The 17,501-nt window shown below is 44.4% G+C and overlaps 1 protein-coding gene across 2 annotated transcripts in view; it reads right to left on the bottom strand.

Annotated features, from left to right (window-relative positions):
• DPD1 (Polynucleotidyl transferase, ribonuclease H-like superfamily protein) overlaps window positions 1-12,921 on the bottom strand; it is a 247,130-nt gene extending 234,209 nt beyond the window's left edge. For both annotated transcript variants that reach the window (XM_087380227.1, XM_087380228.1), the window contains exons 1-2: window positions 12,495-12,921; window positions 1,242-1,940 (exon numbers count right to left, since the gene is read on the bottom strand). In XM_087380227.1, the coding sequence (XP_087236353.1) occupies window positions 1,242-1,940; window positions 12,495-12,739 (944 nt within the window). In that variant the 5' untranslated portion in view covers window positions 12,740-12,921. The remainder of the gene's footprint in view (window positions 1-1,241; window positions 1,941-12,494) is intronic.
• Between the last annotated feature and the right edge of the window lie 4,580 nt (window positions 12,922-17,501).

Genomic DNA, 17,501 nt, shown 5'->3' with positions numbered 1-17,501 from the left:
AAAAATGGCCTAATCTAAAGGAATAGGAAATGCTAAAAAAGCTTCTTTTGGGCATAAAACACTATGCAAGTCCTATTGGAGGAGTCGGAGAAGAACAAAAAACATTGATGTTTTTACACAGCTAGTGTATTTATGACTTTGAGCCTTCGTCACAAAAATTGGATTATTGAAAGGGTATTGAATGAAGACCTATGTCATTTGAGGTCATTAATACTAAGAATCCATGGAGAACGTGATACAACAAGCATGATAAGAAGGATTAGAAAGGGTATATCTCAAAGGCCAACTGCTTTCCCATGCAAGGGTAGTAACATAATACATACTGAGTTGGCACACCCTAGGATTAGCTTACCTGATAGTTTTAATGTTAGTAGATGATCGAGTTACGAGTACTTCATTATGTGAAAACCATTAGACTTTAATATCAGAGCTATTAGTGGACTGCTAGTAGAGTTATGTAGACAAAGTAGCCTTCACACATTTGGAGATAAACTATTTAGGCCTTTTGCAAAAGTCAATACACTTTGTGGATTTTTTATTGGATCCTGATGAGATAAAATGAGATAAATACATGCATGAAGAAGGATTTGATGACTCCGACTCTTATCCTTAAAGTTGTCATCAAGATGCTAAAAATGTTTGCACCCTTGAGATAAACTATTTAGGCCTTTTTCAAATGTCTATAAAAAATTGTGGATTTCTTATTGGATAAATGTGATAAATACAGGCACGAAGAATGATTTGATGACTTTGCCTCTTATCCTTAACATTGTCATCAAAATGTTCAAGCTTCATTCTAGAGATAGGTGAACTCCTAGATATCACAGCTTTAATATGATCAATATAACACTGCTTCCAAGGACTTCTTGAAGCATAGCACTTCTAGATCTTACGTAGAGTGTCTGGACGATTACCCTATGGACACAAATCTTAAACCAATATCCGCATAACACATAACTGGAAATATATCTTCATCAGACTACAATGCAGACTCATTAATGAGTAGATAAGAAAGATAAAATGGGAGAGACAGACGGATAGGATTGTACAACTCACCCGCACAGAAGAAGTGTGCAAGTAAGTTTTTTTTTAACAGCAAAATCAGAAAGGAGACCCTTATGGAAAAGGGTTTCTTGGATGGTTGGATATAATCTTGCATCACTTCCACATGAGAGAATCCAAACAAGAAGTACGATGCAGTAAGCAGCACATAGGTATGTCTTGTCGCACATATTGCTCACCTTGGTATGTCGGACCTGTTAACCATTTCAGTATCGATTCCGTGAACATTAGTTGCACGAAAAGGTATGGGCCTTTCCGGATTAACCAATGTCTGCAGGGTACTATAGTCACCACCAGCAAGATCACGGGCAGCAAACTCCACAATTCGGTCATCAGAAAGTCCAAAACCAGTTGTCTCAATGTCGAACGCAATAATTGCAGCATTTACAATGTGATCGTTTTGCAATGATAATAGGTCATCGCTATCACATAACCTTGTACTATGCTTATCAAATTTGTTCGACAACGTCTCCTCACCAGTCACATCTGACAGTTGGCCAAGAGCATTCAAGACAATGGGTGAATTGACTGTCTCTGATTGCTCATCTCTTTCCAGATTGTTTAGCAAGCTCTGTTCTGAATCCAGGTTTTCTTCCAAAAGTGCTTCTGGCTTACCCTCATCCACTTCCACACATGTCCCTTCATCATTGTCAATAATACTATGCACCTCCCCTGCCTCGGTGCTTGCACAAATCATGAATCGATATGAAGAACACCTGCCTGCAAGTTTACCTGAATTTAGCATCATCCAGGGTCCCCAGGACCTCAAAGCAGCTCCAAATTTTAGTAACTTTCTTAACACCTTTATAACTTTATCCTGATCCTGGGTATCTGACACAACCCCAGAATATACACCTGGGTATCCATACCAGTAGTACCTGATTCCAAAAAATGGTTGCCAATCAGTACTCATGATAGCCACCAAGAGAGCTACAGCAGCAGCAACAAGACGAACAAACAAATCATTTAGCATCTTTGAAAGATTTTATTTTCGATGGTACATTTTTAAATATGCAAATAAAGATTTGGATCAAATATGCAAGAATAAGGTTCCGTGCCAAAAATGCAACTAGGATATGTTCAATCTTGAAATTTTCATGCTCTTTAAAAGTGAGGTTTAAAGCATACGAGAGAGAAGTAGAAGTAGAAGTAGAATTTATTAGCATCCTCGGGGGGCCAAAAATGACCCATGGGACCCGTCTCGATACAATGTAAAAAGAGTCTCCTCAAGGAGAGGGGTCAGGAGTCTATGAGTTCCTGACGACAGGTAAAAAGATGAGTGACAAAAGATCCCAATGCTGCCGGGGAGGCAGTGGAGAGAACTGATGTCAACTGAATGGAGTCCCCCAGTATCTGCTGGTGGTCCTCCCTGATATGTGCATATCGGGGGCACTGTAGAGCTACATGTGCCTCCGTCTCAACTGTCTGCATGTCACAAAGGGTACAGACTCTAGCATGTCTAGGCTGGTGTATCCAAGCTCCCTGCTCAATGGCAAATGTATGAGATCTGGTACGGAACCTGGCGATGTTTCTGCGATATAGAAGGGGGATAAGTGTGCTAATATAACAATGAGCATGAGTCTCTATGGACATGTATGTAGACCAACATGTGGGATTTATGTTGACTTGGTAATATTCCAGCTTTACCCTCTTTTCACTTGTCAACCAGTGATTCCGCAAAGTGCTCAGTAAAGATAGTTGAAACTCTTGCATGTTGACCTTTTCAGGCGGCATGATCAAATATGCTTCCACTTTCCATCTGCTGAACCATTTTCTTATGTCGGTTGGCCATCCTGTGCAGATGACCTTACTTTTGTAGTTCTTTTGAAGCTTTGTGCTAGCATTCCATGCTTTATGAGGCAGCCTATCAGGTTGCATTTGCTGCACCTCTATTAGGTATTGCATAACTCTGATCAATGCATGAAATTCAATCGGTCTCCTTCCCGTTTCCAACAGAAGTATTGAGTATGGAGTAGTGGGTTTGACACCAAGGTGTCTCCTTAGGAAAGCTTTTTGCATTTTCTCAATATCATTCCATGTAGAGGCTGAAATGCTGCCTCCCCATACTTCCACTCCATATAATACTGTCTGCACTACATATGCATCAAACAATATATTTCGAATTTTCCAGTTCCTAGTGTCGGTGTGCCTGCAATCATTCTCAAGCTTGTAGTACTTCCCCCAACCAGTGTCCATCCTTCTATGTATACATTGCCACCATCTGTGATCTGCCGGGATATCAACCCCTAAGTATTTGAAGGTGCTGACATACTCAATGATCTGTCCATCAAAGGTGATATCAAGCGGATGTTCTGGCTGATTGGTGCAGCCTGCCGTCATCTTTGTTTTTCCGACATTTACTTGCAGCCCGCTTTCCCTACAAAAAGTCTTAAGCACTTGTAAAAGTTTGTGCATAGATTCTGGATCGTATGCAAAAAGAACGACATCATCTGCGTATAACAACAATAGCACTGTCCAAAGCCCCAATTGCGGTCCTTGCAACCCTTTCTCTACTGCAAATTCATTGATGAGTTCCTCCAGTTGGTCAATGCATATTCCGAACAAGGTAGGCGATAGAGGGCAGCCTTGCTTCACTCCCATATTGCTCTCAAATACATCAGACATACCTTGTGTTTGTTTGAGTCGGCATAATACCTTTTCATAGATGCGAGAGACGCCTACCCTTAAGGCCAAAGGGACTCCTATTTCTTGCATTCTCTTCCATAATCCTCCTCTTGGAACTGTGTCAAATGCTTACTTGAAATCCACAAAACAACAAAATAGAGTGCGTCCTCTCAGTCTGCATTCATCCATAAGGACCCTTAAGGTAATAAGGTGGTCAGCTGTCCTGTGCTCCTTGTGAAAGCCTGCCTGTCCGGTGGCTCTTTTCTGCCCATGAGCTGATTTTCATTTCAAGCACTGTACTGAAGAGCTTGGCCAATGTAGAGCTGACCATTATAGTTCTATAATTTGTGACTGAATTTTTGTCTCCACCTTTGTGTAAAGGCTGGACCCAATTTTCTTGCCATTCCTGAGGGAAACCATGGTGTAGAGCATGTGTTAGGATGTGTGAGAGCCATGTTCTTGCTCGGTCTCCTGTCCATTTCACAAATTCCGCCTATATCTTCATGTGATCTGATGCTTTGCCATTAGCCATCTTCTTTAGTCCAACTTCAATGTCTTCGAAGGTGAAAGGACTAGTGCATGTGACCGATAGATCCTCCTTCCCCATTTCAGTAGCAAGTGCATGATTGTACAACTTGGTAACATAATTAAGCATGGTTGCATCTGATATATCCCCTATGACCTGTTTCCGTCTGCCTTTCACTTGTTTCCAGCCCTTTCTTGGATTTGTGATAAAAGTGACCAAATCAGATTTCTCTCTTTCCAATATATATTTTCTTTTCTTTTTCCTTGTGAAGGCATTGTATGTCTTCTCTCCAGTTGTTTATGCCTATCTGCATCCAGTATGTATTTCAGCTCTTGGCGTAGTTGTTTGCATTCCTCGTCATACCATTTCTTGTGTGGTAGGCCTTTGACCTGTTTCTTTTTTCTTGTAATTGCTGCTCCAAATGTTTGCGTGGCTGAGGCAAGTATTGCTTCCTGCAAGGCTGTCCATGTGGGGTTGGTTATTGCTCTCAGCTTTGCATCCAAAGTGTCTGCATAAACTTGGTGTTTGTCTGGGTCTACTTTGAAACCTCCTGCATGTGCTGAAAATTTCTGCTCCCTATGTTCAAAGTGTATGTCAAGATCCATCCATATTGGGAGATGGTCCGATTCTGGATATTTCATCCCTATGTTGAAGCTTTTGATGATGGGTATAGTATCCACATGTACCAAGGCATAATCTAGCACACTCTGTCCTCCGCTGGCTGAGAGACACGTCATCTTGTGGGTGTTAGGGAATAGTTGCATTCCATTCAAGACTGGCATGTGCAGCCCATTAATCATGCATCGGAGTGCTCTGCCTTGTGTGTTGATGGTGTCGTCCTCGGATCCTCTCTGCCACATGATGTCCGCTTCCGTGACTGCTTCTTTATCCATTTCATCATGCGTAATGGGCTGAAACTGTAGTTGACCAATTCTTGCGTTAAGGTCTCCCATCACTATGACTTGGCCCTTTTCTCTCAGTTCAGCCACATCAAGACATAGTACTTCAAACGCAGCACTAGGGTCCACTCCGTGTCTACTGTAAAAGGGTGACTCATGGTGAGGTATGTAGCAACCTGCAAGAAAGACAGGGCATTTGCCAAGTTCTATTTTCAGCCACATGTATCTTTTGTATTTGTCCACTTTATGAAGGCTGACTTTTTCTGCCATGTGTTCCTGTATCATGCATGCAACACCTCTTGCCCTCTTTTCCCCACTTGCTGTTGGTATATTGAGTGCACCACATATCCCGGTATCTCTGGGATCCTGCATGTTTCACTTTCCCAGGTTTCTCCTAAAAGGATGATGTCTGCATCGTGAATGAAGGCATTTATGCTTATCCCTTTATGCCAAGGGAAGCCCCTACAATTCCAAAACATGACTTGTAAGCATTTGTGTGTCCCATGGGTTGCGAGCCCCTATTTCACATTTTGATCCCCATCTTGTGTTTGGGGCAGCTTTCCTTGTCTCATTAGTCTTTCCGTGTATTGCTTTCTTCGCACTTCCTGCTGTTTTGGGGTGCGGTCTTCACTGACATAGAAAGGTGTGCCTTTAAGATACACTTTACTGCTATCCAGGATAATCTCCCTTTTCCGTGGATCTGCTACAGTGCACACAATAGCCCTTTATTGGGTTTGTCCTCTTGTGCTTTCCCTACACGATGGGCTGCATATACAGTCACTTCAGGCATCGCAAAGTGTTCTGAAAAAAATTCAGTCACCTCCTTGGCTAGAGCCAGAGGGGTTTCCTTATCCAGATAACAATGTTTTGAGATCTTTTATCTCTTTCTCTCTGTTCATGGGCATCTTCTTGGTTTGTGGTTGATGGACGTGACGGTGTTTGAGCTGGTTTTGATGGTTCTTCAACATGTGCTGCACTGGCATCTTTCTTAGACACTATTTCAGTCCATTTCTTCCCTTCTTGTACATTCTTTGCATCCCTTTCGACAGGCTTGGCTTGCATAAACTTTTGCATCTGTTGGCATCCATTATCCACTGTGTTCTCTAAAGCATCCACTCTTTTTTGGAGTTGCATGACAGTTTTTTGGAGTTGGAAATTCTCAGCCTGTAGCTCGATGAACATCTATTTTCTTGCTGTTCTTGGTGCCATACACTTTCCCAAAAGGAGTAGTCAGGCCTGGGTGTTTGTTCAACTTGAAAGGGGTCTGAAATGACCCCATGTTTCCTGGAAAAGAAGGCGGTCCACTTCCACCAATCTAGCAAGGAAGAATATGCACTATGTTTCTTGGGAAGAAAGAAAAAAACGTTCCTGTGTGTCTGTATTCTGTGGACGATCAAATCTGAGTGTCGAGCTAGCTGATTGTCGATGCTGACTGAGGCTGGTCGCGTAGCTATTGGCAGCTATCTTGATTCGTAGAAATTGCAGGTCGCTTCCTGGGCTGATGTCGTGATTCTCCTGGTGAGTCTTCTCGTGGTTTCAGAATCGATGGCGAAGCTGATGGGAGATCTACAGCGAGGGGCTATACTCCCAAGAGCTAGGGCGAGGGGCAGGTCAGCGAGCTGCTGAACATGCCTAGGCGTTGGCTGAGGCTATGACGGACGGGAGGCTACAACAAAAAACGGGAGGCTACAACAAAAACGGAGAGGCTAACGACGAACGAGAAGCTGGGACGCCCGGAAAGGGCTACGACGGACAGAAGGGGCTGTGACGACCGGAAGGGGCTGCGACGGACGGAAGGGGCTACGATGCCCGGAAGGGGCTACGACGGAAGGGGCTACGATGGAAGGGCCTATGACGGAAGGGGCTACGACGGAGGACGCTGTGGATCGACGGAAGGACGGGCCTACGACGGACGCTGTGGATAGAGAGAGAGAGAGAGAGAGAGAGAGAGAGAGAGAGAGAAGGAGAAATTTAGTAGTTTCTTCAAAGACCAAATCGCCTATAAGAAAAAGTATAGTACAATGCATGAAATACAAGAGGGAGAGCGAAATACTTTTTCTGCTCGCTACAGGAAAAGCAGCAAAGGGCAAAGTACAACTCTGCTGACGTGTTGTGCAATCTAATTCCTGTAAGCTGAGGCATGCCCTCATCAGTTGATACAGTGGAGATGAATGTATCCAGCTAATCTGCCTTTAAGTCAGGCAGAGGACCCCTGAAAGGGAGCTCCATCTACGTAACAAAAATCTCACACTCATGTAAGCAGACCACGCCCCCCACCACAGCTAGGGACACTCCAACAAGGGTAGATACGAGATATCCTCATATCCCATCGGAGGATTGCCAAAGGCACCAGGATAGTTGATCACATCTACTACTTTCTCTCAGGATTTTGAGTCTTGAGTTTTGGTTTTTGAGTTTCTTAGTATTGCACTCAGCAAGGGCCTGAGCGAGTCCTTGCAGTGGCTGGTATGAGATACTATTTCAGTGTACTTTGTCACATAGGCCCGTGAGGCTTCTAGCACAGAGTGATCATCAGGCCCCAGTATTTGGAGGACAGGCAAGTCTCACATGCCCTTAGAATTGCCACACACCTAGAGAGCAGTGGATTTGCAGGCTATGCACATTGCAGAGGTGGAGACAGAGGAGCACACTGGCAAAGGTGGAGACATCAAAATTGCAGGCTATGCACACTTGCCCCATCTACTATGAGATCCGAGGACGGTACCACTGTCTCTTTCAAGAGGGACAAGGGTTCAAGCCACTCTCCAAGCTGATCCACTTCTATGACCAGGCTTGCATTGGCCTCTTTTTGATGGAGATGTGACGACACAAAGAGACCTGATTGCAGCAGATCTAACAATAGGAGGTCATAGTACCACATGAGACAGATCAAGCACAGTGACACGTCATCGACTCTTATGGCTTTGAGTCAAGCCTAGGACACATTGGGCTAGAGGAAGAGATAGCCAACATGAGGGCAACATGGATCGGTGGGGAGAGACGGCACACAGGCTGACCAAAGCACGCACGATAGAGGTCCAGCCCAACGCTGCTCTACTCATAGGAGATCGTTCGAGCCCAGGTGTCACACTTGATACGGCCAATCAGATAAAGAGATCACAGAGACCATGTCCCCCGCCAGCAAGAGACGGCTCGATAGATGCAAATACGAGACATCATCGAAGCCGCCATGGCACTCGGATATGTGTTTGGAGCACTAGGTTTGCATGTCTGAGTTTTGAGGTTATTAACTTAGCACTCAACAGGGCCTTAGCAAGCCCTTTGCTTCCACCCACAGTGGCTTGTTTGAGTTACTTTATTGATTGTACTTTGTCTCATAGGCCCATGAGGCCTTCCAAAGATATTAATGCATACCACACACATGTTTAATCATGCGGTATGTTTAATCATGCGGTATGTCATGGCTTTCCTCCTGCCTGGAGCACTAATACCATTGTACCAATACACAAAGTAGGGGACCCTATGGATACGAGGAACTATCGCACACTCATGATACGCCATACACTGGCCAAGATATATGGATGGATATGTGCTAGAGCGAGAGATCAGCTCTTATACTAAGGCACATGGGCAACAGGCATTAGGACAGGCGGGTTTCTGACAGTAGCATTCCACCCTTGACCACATCTTCACTCTGCAAGCAGTCATTGAGGAGGTGAGATCCAAATCCTACACTTGCTTCGTAGACTTTCAAAAGGCCTTTGACACAGTACCACGAGCCTGCCTGATTCGGAGACTTCAAGAGATGCAGATACCGGGAGTCATGATTTGGGGCATGATCAGCTTATATGAGTCTACCAGAGGGAGAGTGTGTGCGCCTGGTGGTCTGTCAAATTGGATTGAGAGCACGATCGGAGTGAAGCAAAGATGCCTCTCTCTCCGACACTCTTTGGGCTCTACATTGATGAGATTACGACGTTCGTTGACCGCCTGGGTGGAGAGGGATCCTTGCTTGCAGATTTGATGATACAAATATTACTATACGTGGATGACATCATTCTCATCTCCTCCCCTATGGTGTGTCTACAGCGACATCTTGAGGCTCTTAATGTGTTTTGTAGGAGAGAGACTTGACGGTCAACCTTGGCAAAACCAAGGTTATGATATTCAACACATCATGAGCGTACTCGAGCGGCATAGTTTCACATACCAAGGGGAGCCACTGGAGATAGTACAGTCATATACCTATCTTGGAGCAGTTTTTGCGGGGCCTATCTTCACGATGACACACGTAGCTCAGACAGAACTCACGAGGGCAGTGGGCTCTAGCGTGGCTAGAGAGACAGTGCTTCCAGGCACACTTTCAGGATCCCCTGACAAAGGAATGGCTCTTTAATACACTAGTAAGTACTAAGACCGACAGCCATGTATATAGCACCCTTCTGGGGATGTGACCTACCAATAGCTGAGTGGCGGAGATTTGAGAGGCTACAAATTGCCATGGGTTCTAGAATGATTAGGAGTAACTATGACACCGCTCCATATTGAGGCCATCTTCCAGACCATGACATATCTACACAGAGTATGGGCTCTACCTAGATGGCGACTACCTAGATTGGCACTAGAGACGTCTCGACAGCTAGTTGAGCACACGGGCAGCAAAGCCTAGGCACGCACCTCCAAATGGTTTCGGTCTCAAGGCATTCAAATGGATCACCCCCCCCCCTTCCAGTACAGTTTGGACTCTCCATCCCTTCAGATCCCACGCGATGAGATCAACCATATCATACAGTTGGACCTACTCCAGTTATACACATCACAAGCTTGGGGAGGAGACCAGGAGTTCCCCACCAAGATCCAGTTTTATTAGGACCACTTCCTGAGAGTATCAAAGTATGGACTCATCATCACGCCCTAGTATCTGGAGGGACAGACGGCTGCATGTACACCTAGAGAGCAGCGGACTTGCAGACTATGTACACTAGCAGCAGTGGAGACAGAGGAGCACTTCCTATGTGTTTGCTCTACTTATTATGAGATCCAAGGATGCTATCACTGCTTCTTTTAGGAGGGACACGGATTCGGTCCACTCTCCCGTCTGATCCACTTCCATGACCAGGTATGTGTTGGCCTCTTTCTAATGGAGATGCAGCAACATAGGGAGACTCTGTTACATCAGTTCGGACAGTAGGAGGGGACCACACCACAGGGCATGATCGGGCCGAAAGACACGTCACTGATTTTTATGCCTTTGAGTCAGCCTTGGGGGACATCAGAGTTAGAGGATGAGGAGACAGCCGACATGAGGGCAACATGGATCAGTGGGCAGAGACGACGCACGGTAGTAGAGCAGGTACCACAGAGCGTAGTCAGAGCACGCACGATAGAGACCCTCGTTTCTCTACTCGGAGGACACCGACCGACCGACCCAAGGTGTCACTCTTGATGTCGCCCACCGCATACAGAGATCTCGACGAGAGGCAGCCGATAGCTATAAATACGCGACATCTTTGCATCGTACCGGAGAGATACCACAACTCCCGGATATGTCCTCGGAGCTTTCACACTACCTACTGGGACCTCTTGAAGCCTCAGAGAGTGTGTTCTTTTTTTAGATTTGAGTTTTTGAAATCATTCGCTTAGCTTAGCACTCACCAAGGGCCTTAGCGAGCCCTTCGCTTCAGCCCATGATGGCTTGTATGAGTTATTCTGCTTGTTGTGCTTTGTCTCATAGGCATGTGACACCTCCCGAAGATGTTAATACATCTCTCTCTCTCTCTCTCTCTCTCTCTCTCTCTCTCTCTCTCTCTCTCTCTCTCTGTGGATGAGGGTCACGGGGACCTCACATGCGACAGGAGACCAGAGCACACACGATTGAGGTTCGACCTATCTCAGCTCTTCTTAGAGGCGACCGATAGAGACATGGCATTACACTTGACATAGCCCATCGGATCCAAAGATCGAGGAGACCACGCCCCCCACCACAGCACCAGACAACTCGATAGATGCAGATTGGTGAGCTCTTTGTGTCACACCAAAGACCTATCACAGAGCCTGGATACATGGACCCAGATCATGATGTTCTTGGAGCATTAGCCCTGAGCGCCTGACGCCTCAATCATATTACACACTATTTGGCTTTTCTAGCCTGACTTGATATGATGTACTACATTAGTATTTCAGTTTATGTGTTTTCTAGTACTCAGCGAGGGCCTTAGCGAGCCCTTCGCTCCAACCCACTATGGCTTGTATGAGTTTACTTTGTTTCCGCACTTTTGTCCCGTAGGCCCGCGAGGCCTCCTGCGGATGTTAATACATCTTTCTTTCTTTCTTTCTTTCTCTCTGGAGTCATCTAGATGACTAGTTGAGGGCAGGGCAGACACTATTAGAATTATTATTATATTCTAGGCAGTGGCCAATGTAATGTAATAAGTGGGTTAGGGGCACTTTTCCCTCTTAGAGGTTTTTCCCCCTAACCACAGTCTAATCTCTAACTATGGTTAGTGATTAGATAAGGTTTTGTCACTTAGACAAAACCCCTCATCTCTTCTTTGTACTTCACTTCATTCAGTCCACTATTGAGTGACCTACGTTCAGCTCACTCTCTCTTGCTCACTCTTGCTCTCCGTTTCTCTCACATTTGGTATCACAACAATTCTCCTTCCTGGACCTGCTCCCAACTCCCGCATCTGCTCTCAGCTCTCTGCTCTCAGTTCCCGTCCATACAGCTCCCGCACTCCAAGGTGTTTGTTTCTCCTCTAGCCCATCTTTAGCCTCTTCCACAACCATGGATCTCCGGTCTCTCCAAGATGCGCATTCTCTTGGAGATCTTCCTATGGCCCAGTGCCTCTATCCAAAGTTTCTTTATCAACAAATTATGACTAGGTTTGAGTGTCCCATTGAGTTAGTTTCGGATCGAGGTTTGCCGCTTCTTGGATCTAATTCAAGTTTTGCTTTCCACCTAGAGAGCAAGAAGACAAAATTGGAATCCAAATTGGAATCCATTCCATTTTAAGGTTGCGGCAGAGCACGTTCAGGGAGAAATCATCTCTAAGGATGGCCCTATGTAAAGGTCATTGCCACTAAGTATGTGGCTTACCACATCTAACCAATTGATTTTTAACAAGTCGACAAATGGTCTTTGAGTTCATGCACGGCTGATTAAAATCCAATAACTAACAAATCTACGTGTTGCTGTAGAGAAAATGATTGGAATGCCCTCGTACATGCAGCGATCTCCATTATTAAATTTCTGATTTTGTAACGAAGAAAAGAGGGGATCATCTAGAGATTTCAACAAGTGCCTGAAAGGAAAGCACGATTTTATATCCGTGGAGGTGCTAAATGTAAATATTTACTTCGTGGGAGGACCTCTCTCCATTATTAAATTTATGCTTTTGTAACGCCCGGTAACAACTTACCTGGAGATACTAAAACGCAAGACACCCGAATTGGTTCTCCGCATGCTACAATGAGCAGCAGTAACATATCGACGTGACGGCCTGCTGCCCAGGTGCGAATCAGTATTTCGAAGTGAATAGAAAGTCTTCTGGCCAACGTCCAAGGCTGCAGGCTCGATTTGTAACCGTCCTGGATGTTCTACAACGTTGGCAACATTCCTCGGGAAAGTTAAGTTAGGATTTCCAAGAGGGCCTTTCCAAAACATTGACGCTGCTTTTCGCTACATGAGCCCAAGGCAAGATTGCAATGAAGAACGTCTGCTCAGCATCCGCCGCTCCCTCCTGTTTCCATTAGTATTATTACTATCGGGAAAAGGATTCCGCGTCCACTGCCACTTATTTAGACTGTACAAGTCGTGTACGAGAAGGTGTTGCCGCTGTGGCACATTTACGTCTGGAATGCTGACGTGGACTGGAATGATTCGGCATCTATGAGGTCAGGGCCACATACGAGCGTGGCATGGCATGGGATTCAAACTCCAAACTATGGTCCTATATTTGGAGGTTGTATAGAGTTTAGCACATGGATGAGCTAGCATGGGTTTAGGATGGGAATATTTTTGTCATCATTACTCCCATCCCACACCAAGTGGTCTAGGATAGATTTAGAATGGGAGTAACCACTTCTTCTCCCATCCTGGACCATGGCCTCTAGACCCTGGCAGCCAGAATGGATTCCCCTTTTTTAGGGATTCAAAAACATGGAAGAATGACATGTGTCCTTGTCCCCACAAGATCCCCACCTCTTAAACACATGAAATGATGCCATGTGTCCTCTTCCTCCTAAACCCATCCTTAGTTTTTTTTTTGTTAGCACATGGTGGGATGGGAATAGGATAGAAATATGCATGGGACCACTTGGGACCACCTTTTCCCATTCCCATCCTATTTCTTCCCATGTGCTAAGCCCCTTAACATGGTCTATCAATTATAGCCCCCTTGAGACCAAGAACACTTACACAACCTCACAACCACTCCCTAGAAGCCCCACTTACATTTGTTGGGCATCACCCACCCCCGTATAATGAGGAGGACTAAAGAAGTATAAGGGAATGGGCTAAGCACTTATAATGGCCAAACCACAACACCGTTTCAAGCCAAAAAGTAATCATGGATTAGTCCCATAGCTAAAGCTAGTGTTGGACTCAAAAAGATCTATGGCTTTAGATTTACGAGTAGGAGAGAAATTACAAGTTGACAATCAAGGACAAATGAAGGTGTGGAATTTTTTGCTATAGTCCAAAAAATTTAGGCCTTTGAATCTCATAAATCAAGAATGAGTGAGCCATTGTGGCAATATAATTCATAGGTTTTTAAAAAGTTGCAAGGAGTCTACTCAACAATCAAGTTTGATCTTTCTTTCTTTTATGAGACCAACATGACAATGTACCTTTGTTTCTCTCTAGATTGTTTTTTTTCAAGCAAAGTGGTGGCTTTGTACTATATTTTGTGTTTTTAGTGTTTTGGGTGTCAAGAATATGCATTGTGTGTATTGGATATACATAGTGTGTCTATTAAAGTTAAAGAGCACAATCAAGTGAGAAGATTTGTTGTCCATGAATTAACATAGACTAATAAACCTATTGAAATAGAATTCTATCTTAAATATAAGGTGTAGATGCCATATCCACAACACCTTGTCAAGCTTCAACCAATATGTGAGGAATCACCTCGTGAGTTGCTAGTAGATTGTGACTACATTGTGCATTGGTTGTAGCAATACAAGAGCAACATATCAGCAACAATAATTTATGAGCAACTACTTTATACAAGCTTTAACTTCATGAGCTGAGTTTTAGTAGCAAATGACCAGCAACATCCTTGCAATTAGTGATACTAAGAAACAAGTAGCATGATCGTGCAAGCAACGCATGAATATCCTTATGGTGCTACTTGTATAATGCACTAATAGCTACAAGTGAGCAAAAATAGCAAGTAGTCCAACATATGTAGCAATGGAATTACCAAGTCCATCATTGTAATAGGTCCCCCAATAGAAGGTATTAGTAGCACATGTACATGAAACACCTACAACTATACAAGCATCTCCAACGTTGCCGAAAGAGATGGCAATGCTCTTCCATGTGCACTATCAATTTAGTGTACTTGTTGGCACCTCGTTGCATGAAGTAGTATATCAGCACATGAAAAATCCCAACATAAAGAGGGATATGTTGACAAAAAAAACTCTTTGAGATTCCAAACTTCTCCAAAGCCATGGAGCTCAATGGAAGTAGAGCAATGAGTTGCCCTTTCCACGACTTCTTTGTATACACGTGGGCATTGATAGTAAAATGGAACTACTCCTCCTTACGTTAAATGTGCCACCACATAAGCTTTTACGGAGGATGATAGACTTACAATACTAAGTGTGAGGCTTCACCCAATGATGGCTATCATGGCATTGTTCCATACCCTCCATGCCTCATCCTCCATCTAACTCATTCATGGAACTGCCATCATAGAATGTTGATATGGTGTTTCTTGTTTCTATTGTTGTTTTTTGCTTAGTTGCTTTATTGTGCTAATGATTTGTTGCACCGAATTATCACTACCACTTTCTAAATCCACACCTAATTTGAGATTTCTTGAAACATTTGTCTATTAGTCTTTTATAAGACCATCATGACAATGTACCTTGTTTCTCTCTAGATAGTTTTTTTTCGAAGTGAAGTGGTGGCTTCTTGGTATGTTTTGTGTTTCCTTGCAAGTCGAGCATATGCATTGATTATTGGACATACATGAGTGCATTCATTAGAGGCAAGCACAATCAAGTGAGCGGATCTCTTGTCCATGAAGTAACCTAGACTAATTTCCCTGACCTAAAAGGATTTTATCTTGAATTCAAGCTGTAGATGCCATAACATGATAGTGCCTCATCAAGCTTCAACCAACATGTGAGAAATCACCTCAAGAATTGCTAGTAGATTGTGACTACATTGTGCATGGGTTCTAGCACCACATGAACAATGTATCAGCAATAATAAATGAGCAACAACTTCAAGGTTCATGAGCTGAGTTGTAGGAATAAATGGACACCACAACTCTTGTAGTAAATGAGCAACATCCTCACAATTACTTGTATCAGGATACAAGTAGCGCATGGGTATGCAAGCATTGAATGCATATACTTATGTTGCTAGTTGCAGTAAGTGCTAATAGATACAAGTTGGAAGAAAATAGCAAGTAGTTCAGCATATGTAGTAGTGGCATTGCCAAGTCCATTGTAATAGCAAATGCACATGAAACACCTATAGGTGTACGTACACCTACAACACTACCAAAAGAGATGGTATTCCTCCCCCATTTGCACCATCAATCGAATGTACTTGGCATCCTGTAGCATGAAGTGGTATATTAGCATATCCCAACACAAAGATGAACATGGAGAGCTTCCAAACATCTGCAAGGCAAGGGATCCCAATGGAGCAGAGCGTGGCCTCTCTCTCTCTCTCTCTTTCTCTCTTTCTCTCTCTCTCACACAATTTAAAGCAACTCACTCAAAATCCAACTATTAAAAATATTACTTTTAAAAATCTAAAAAACAAGGGCTGACAACAAGGGTGGTGGTCTATATATCTAGCAGATACCTCTGGTTGGAAGGATGAAAGAGATGCTTATAGGCCAAACCTTGCAGAAACGCTCCCACCCTTCGACTATCACTATGAACATGAAGTATCGTGCTCCTAGGTGGCCCGTAAAGTGAATGTGATGTCCTCCCAAATGGTGACTAGGGTAGCCATCGAAGGGACCTTTTGGCTCCCCATCACTTAGCTGCAGCAAGCAACTTAGATGTTCCAAGAAGTGATGCTAGACACCATCTCCCAAACACTAACCTATGGCAAAAAGCATCGATCATGCATGGGAAGGTGGCAATGCATCATATATCTCTATCTGGAAGACTTGGGGCCATGAACCCTAGAAGTTGGTACAACTAGATCAATCAAGAATGCATGCATGCCCCCACTCCATGAGCCACGTGACCATCCCCCATGTGAAGTCCTGCTATGTCCCCTGTGTGCAAGCCACAATCTTGAAGGTTGCTATTCAATTCCTCTGCGCAATAGTACATCCCCAAAGGCAATGGGGGATCGCCTCGGACACTTCATCTGCATAACAAAGACATCTGCCATCTACCCATATCTACTCAGGCCAATGGCCAATTCCCTATGAGCCAGTGGCCATAAGAAATAAGAAATCTTCCATGGTCTTAGACTGGTCCAAAGACAAGGCCAGAAGTGGGAGATGACCACCCCAAGGACATCTTGCTCAATGCAGTGGCGCAGAGACTAAGTTGCCGTTTCCAGTTGAAGGCGTCATCCGATGTGAGTCGCATATGAGAAAAAGGGCACCTCCTTTACCATGTCTGAGTGTCCTACTTGAGCTGGCCAAAACTAGTTCCTTGGGTCCCACTAAATATCCCCAAGAGGCCGGCCCTCCTGGAGATAGAGCAGCCACAATACTCCCTCTAGAACTAATAAGACTATTTTTGGATTAATGTGCCAAACCTTACCTAAGTGGCCCAATATCCTGATCCGTTGCCACTCCAAACCATCCAAGGATGCCTCATCCCTATGGTCGCTCTCTCTCTCATCCTATAAGAGGCCTCCTGGCCCCACTTTGTAGAAGTTGCAAAAGGACCCAAGGCACTCCCCCCAAAAAAATATAAGTGGCACCCTTCTGCAACAAGAACTGACCATGTAGCAAGGATCGTTGTATCAATCTCTGCCATCAGGATGCCTACCCCTCTTAGGTGAGAGAGTGCCCACACCTTGGCCTCTGCATCTAAAGGGATATGTCTCCAAACACCAAAGGACATGGTTGGGCCAGTATCCCACTGTGCTTAGCCAATGTGCATCTATTGCCCTGTCATATGCCCCTCCAAATATCGGACCTCTAGGTACCGCATGAGTGGTTGCCTCTCAAACTCTTTCTTGCAAGAAGGTCTAGCCCGAATGAGTCTCTAGC

This window comes from Dipteris shenzhenensis, chromosome 10, assembly GCF_047967505.1.
Source record: "Dipteris shenzhenensis isolate YYH24624 ecotype China chromosome 10, Dip_SZ_1.0, whole genome shotgun sequence".
Taxonomy (NCBI): Eukaryota; Viridiplantae; Streptophyta; class Polypodiopsida; order Gleicheniales; family Dipteridaceae; genus Dipteris; species Dipteris shenzhenensis.
This window is presented reverse-complemented; position numbering and strand designations above follow the sequence as displayed.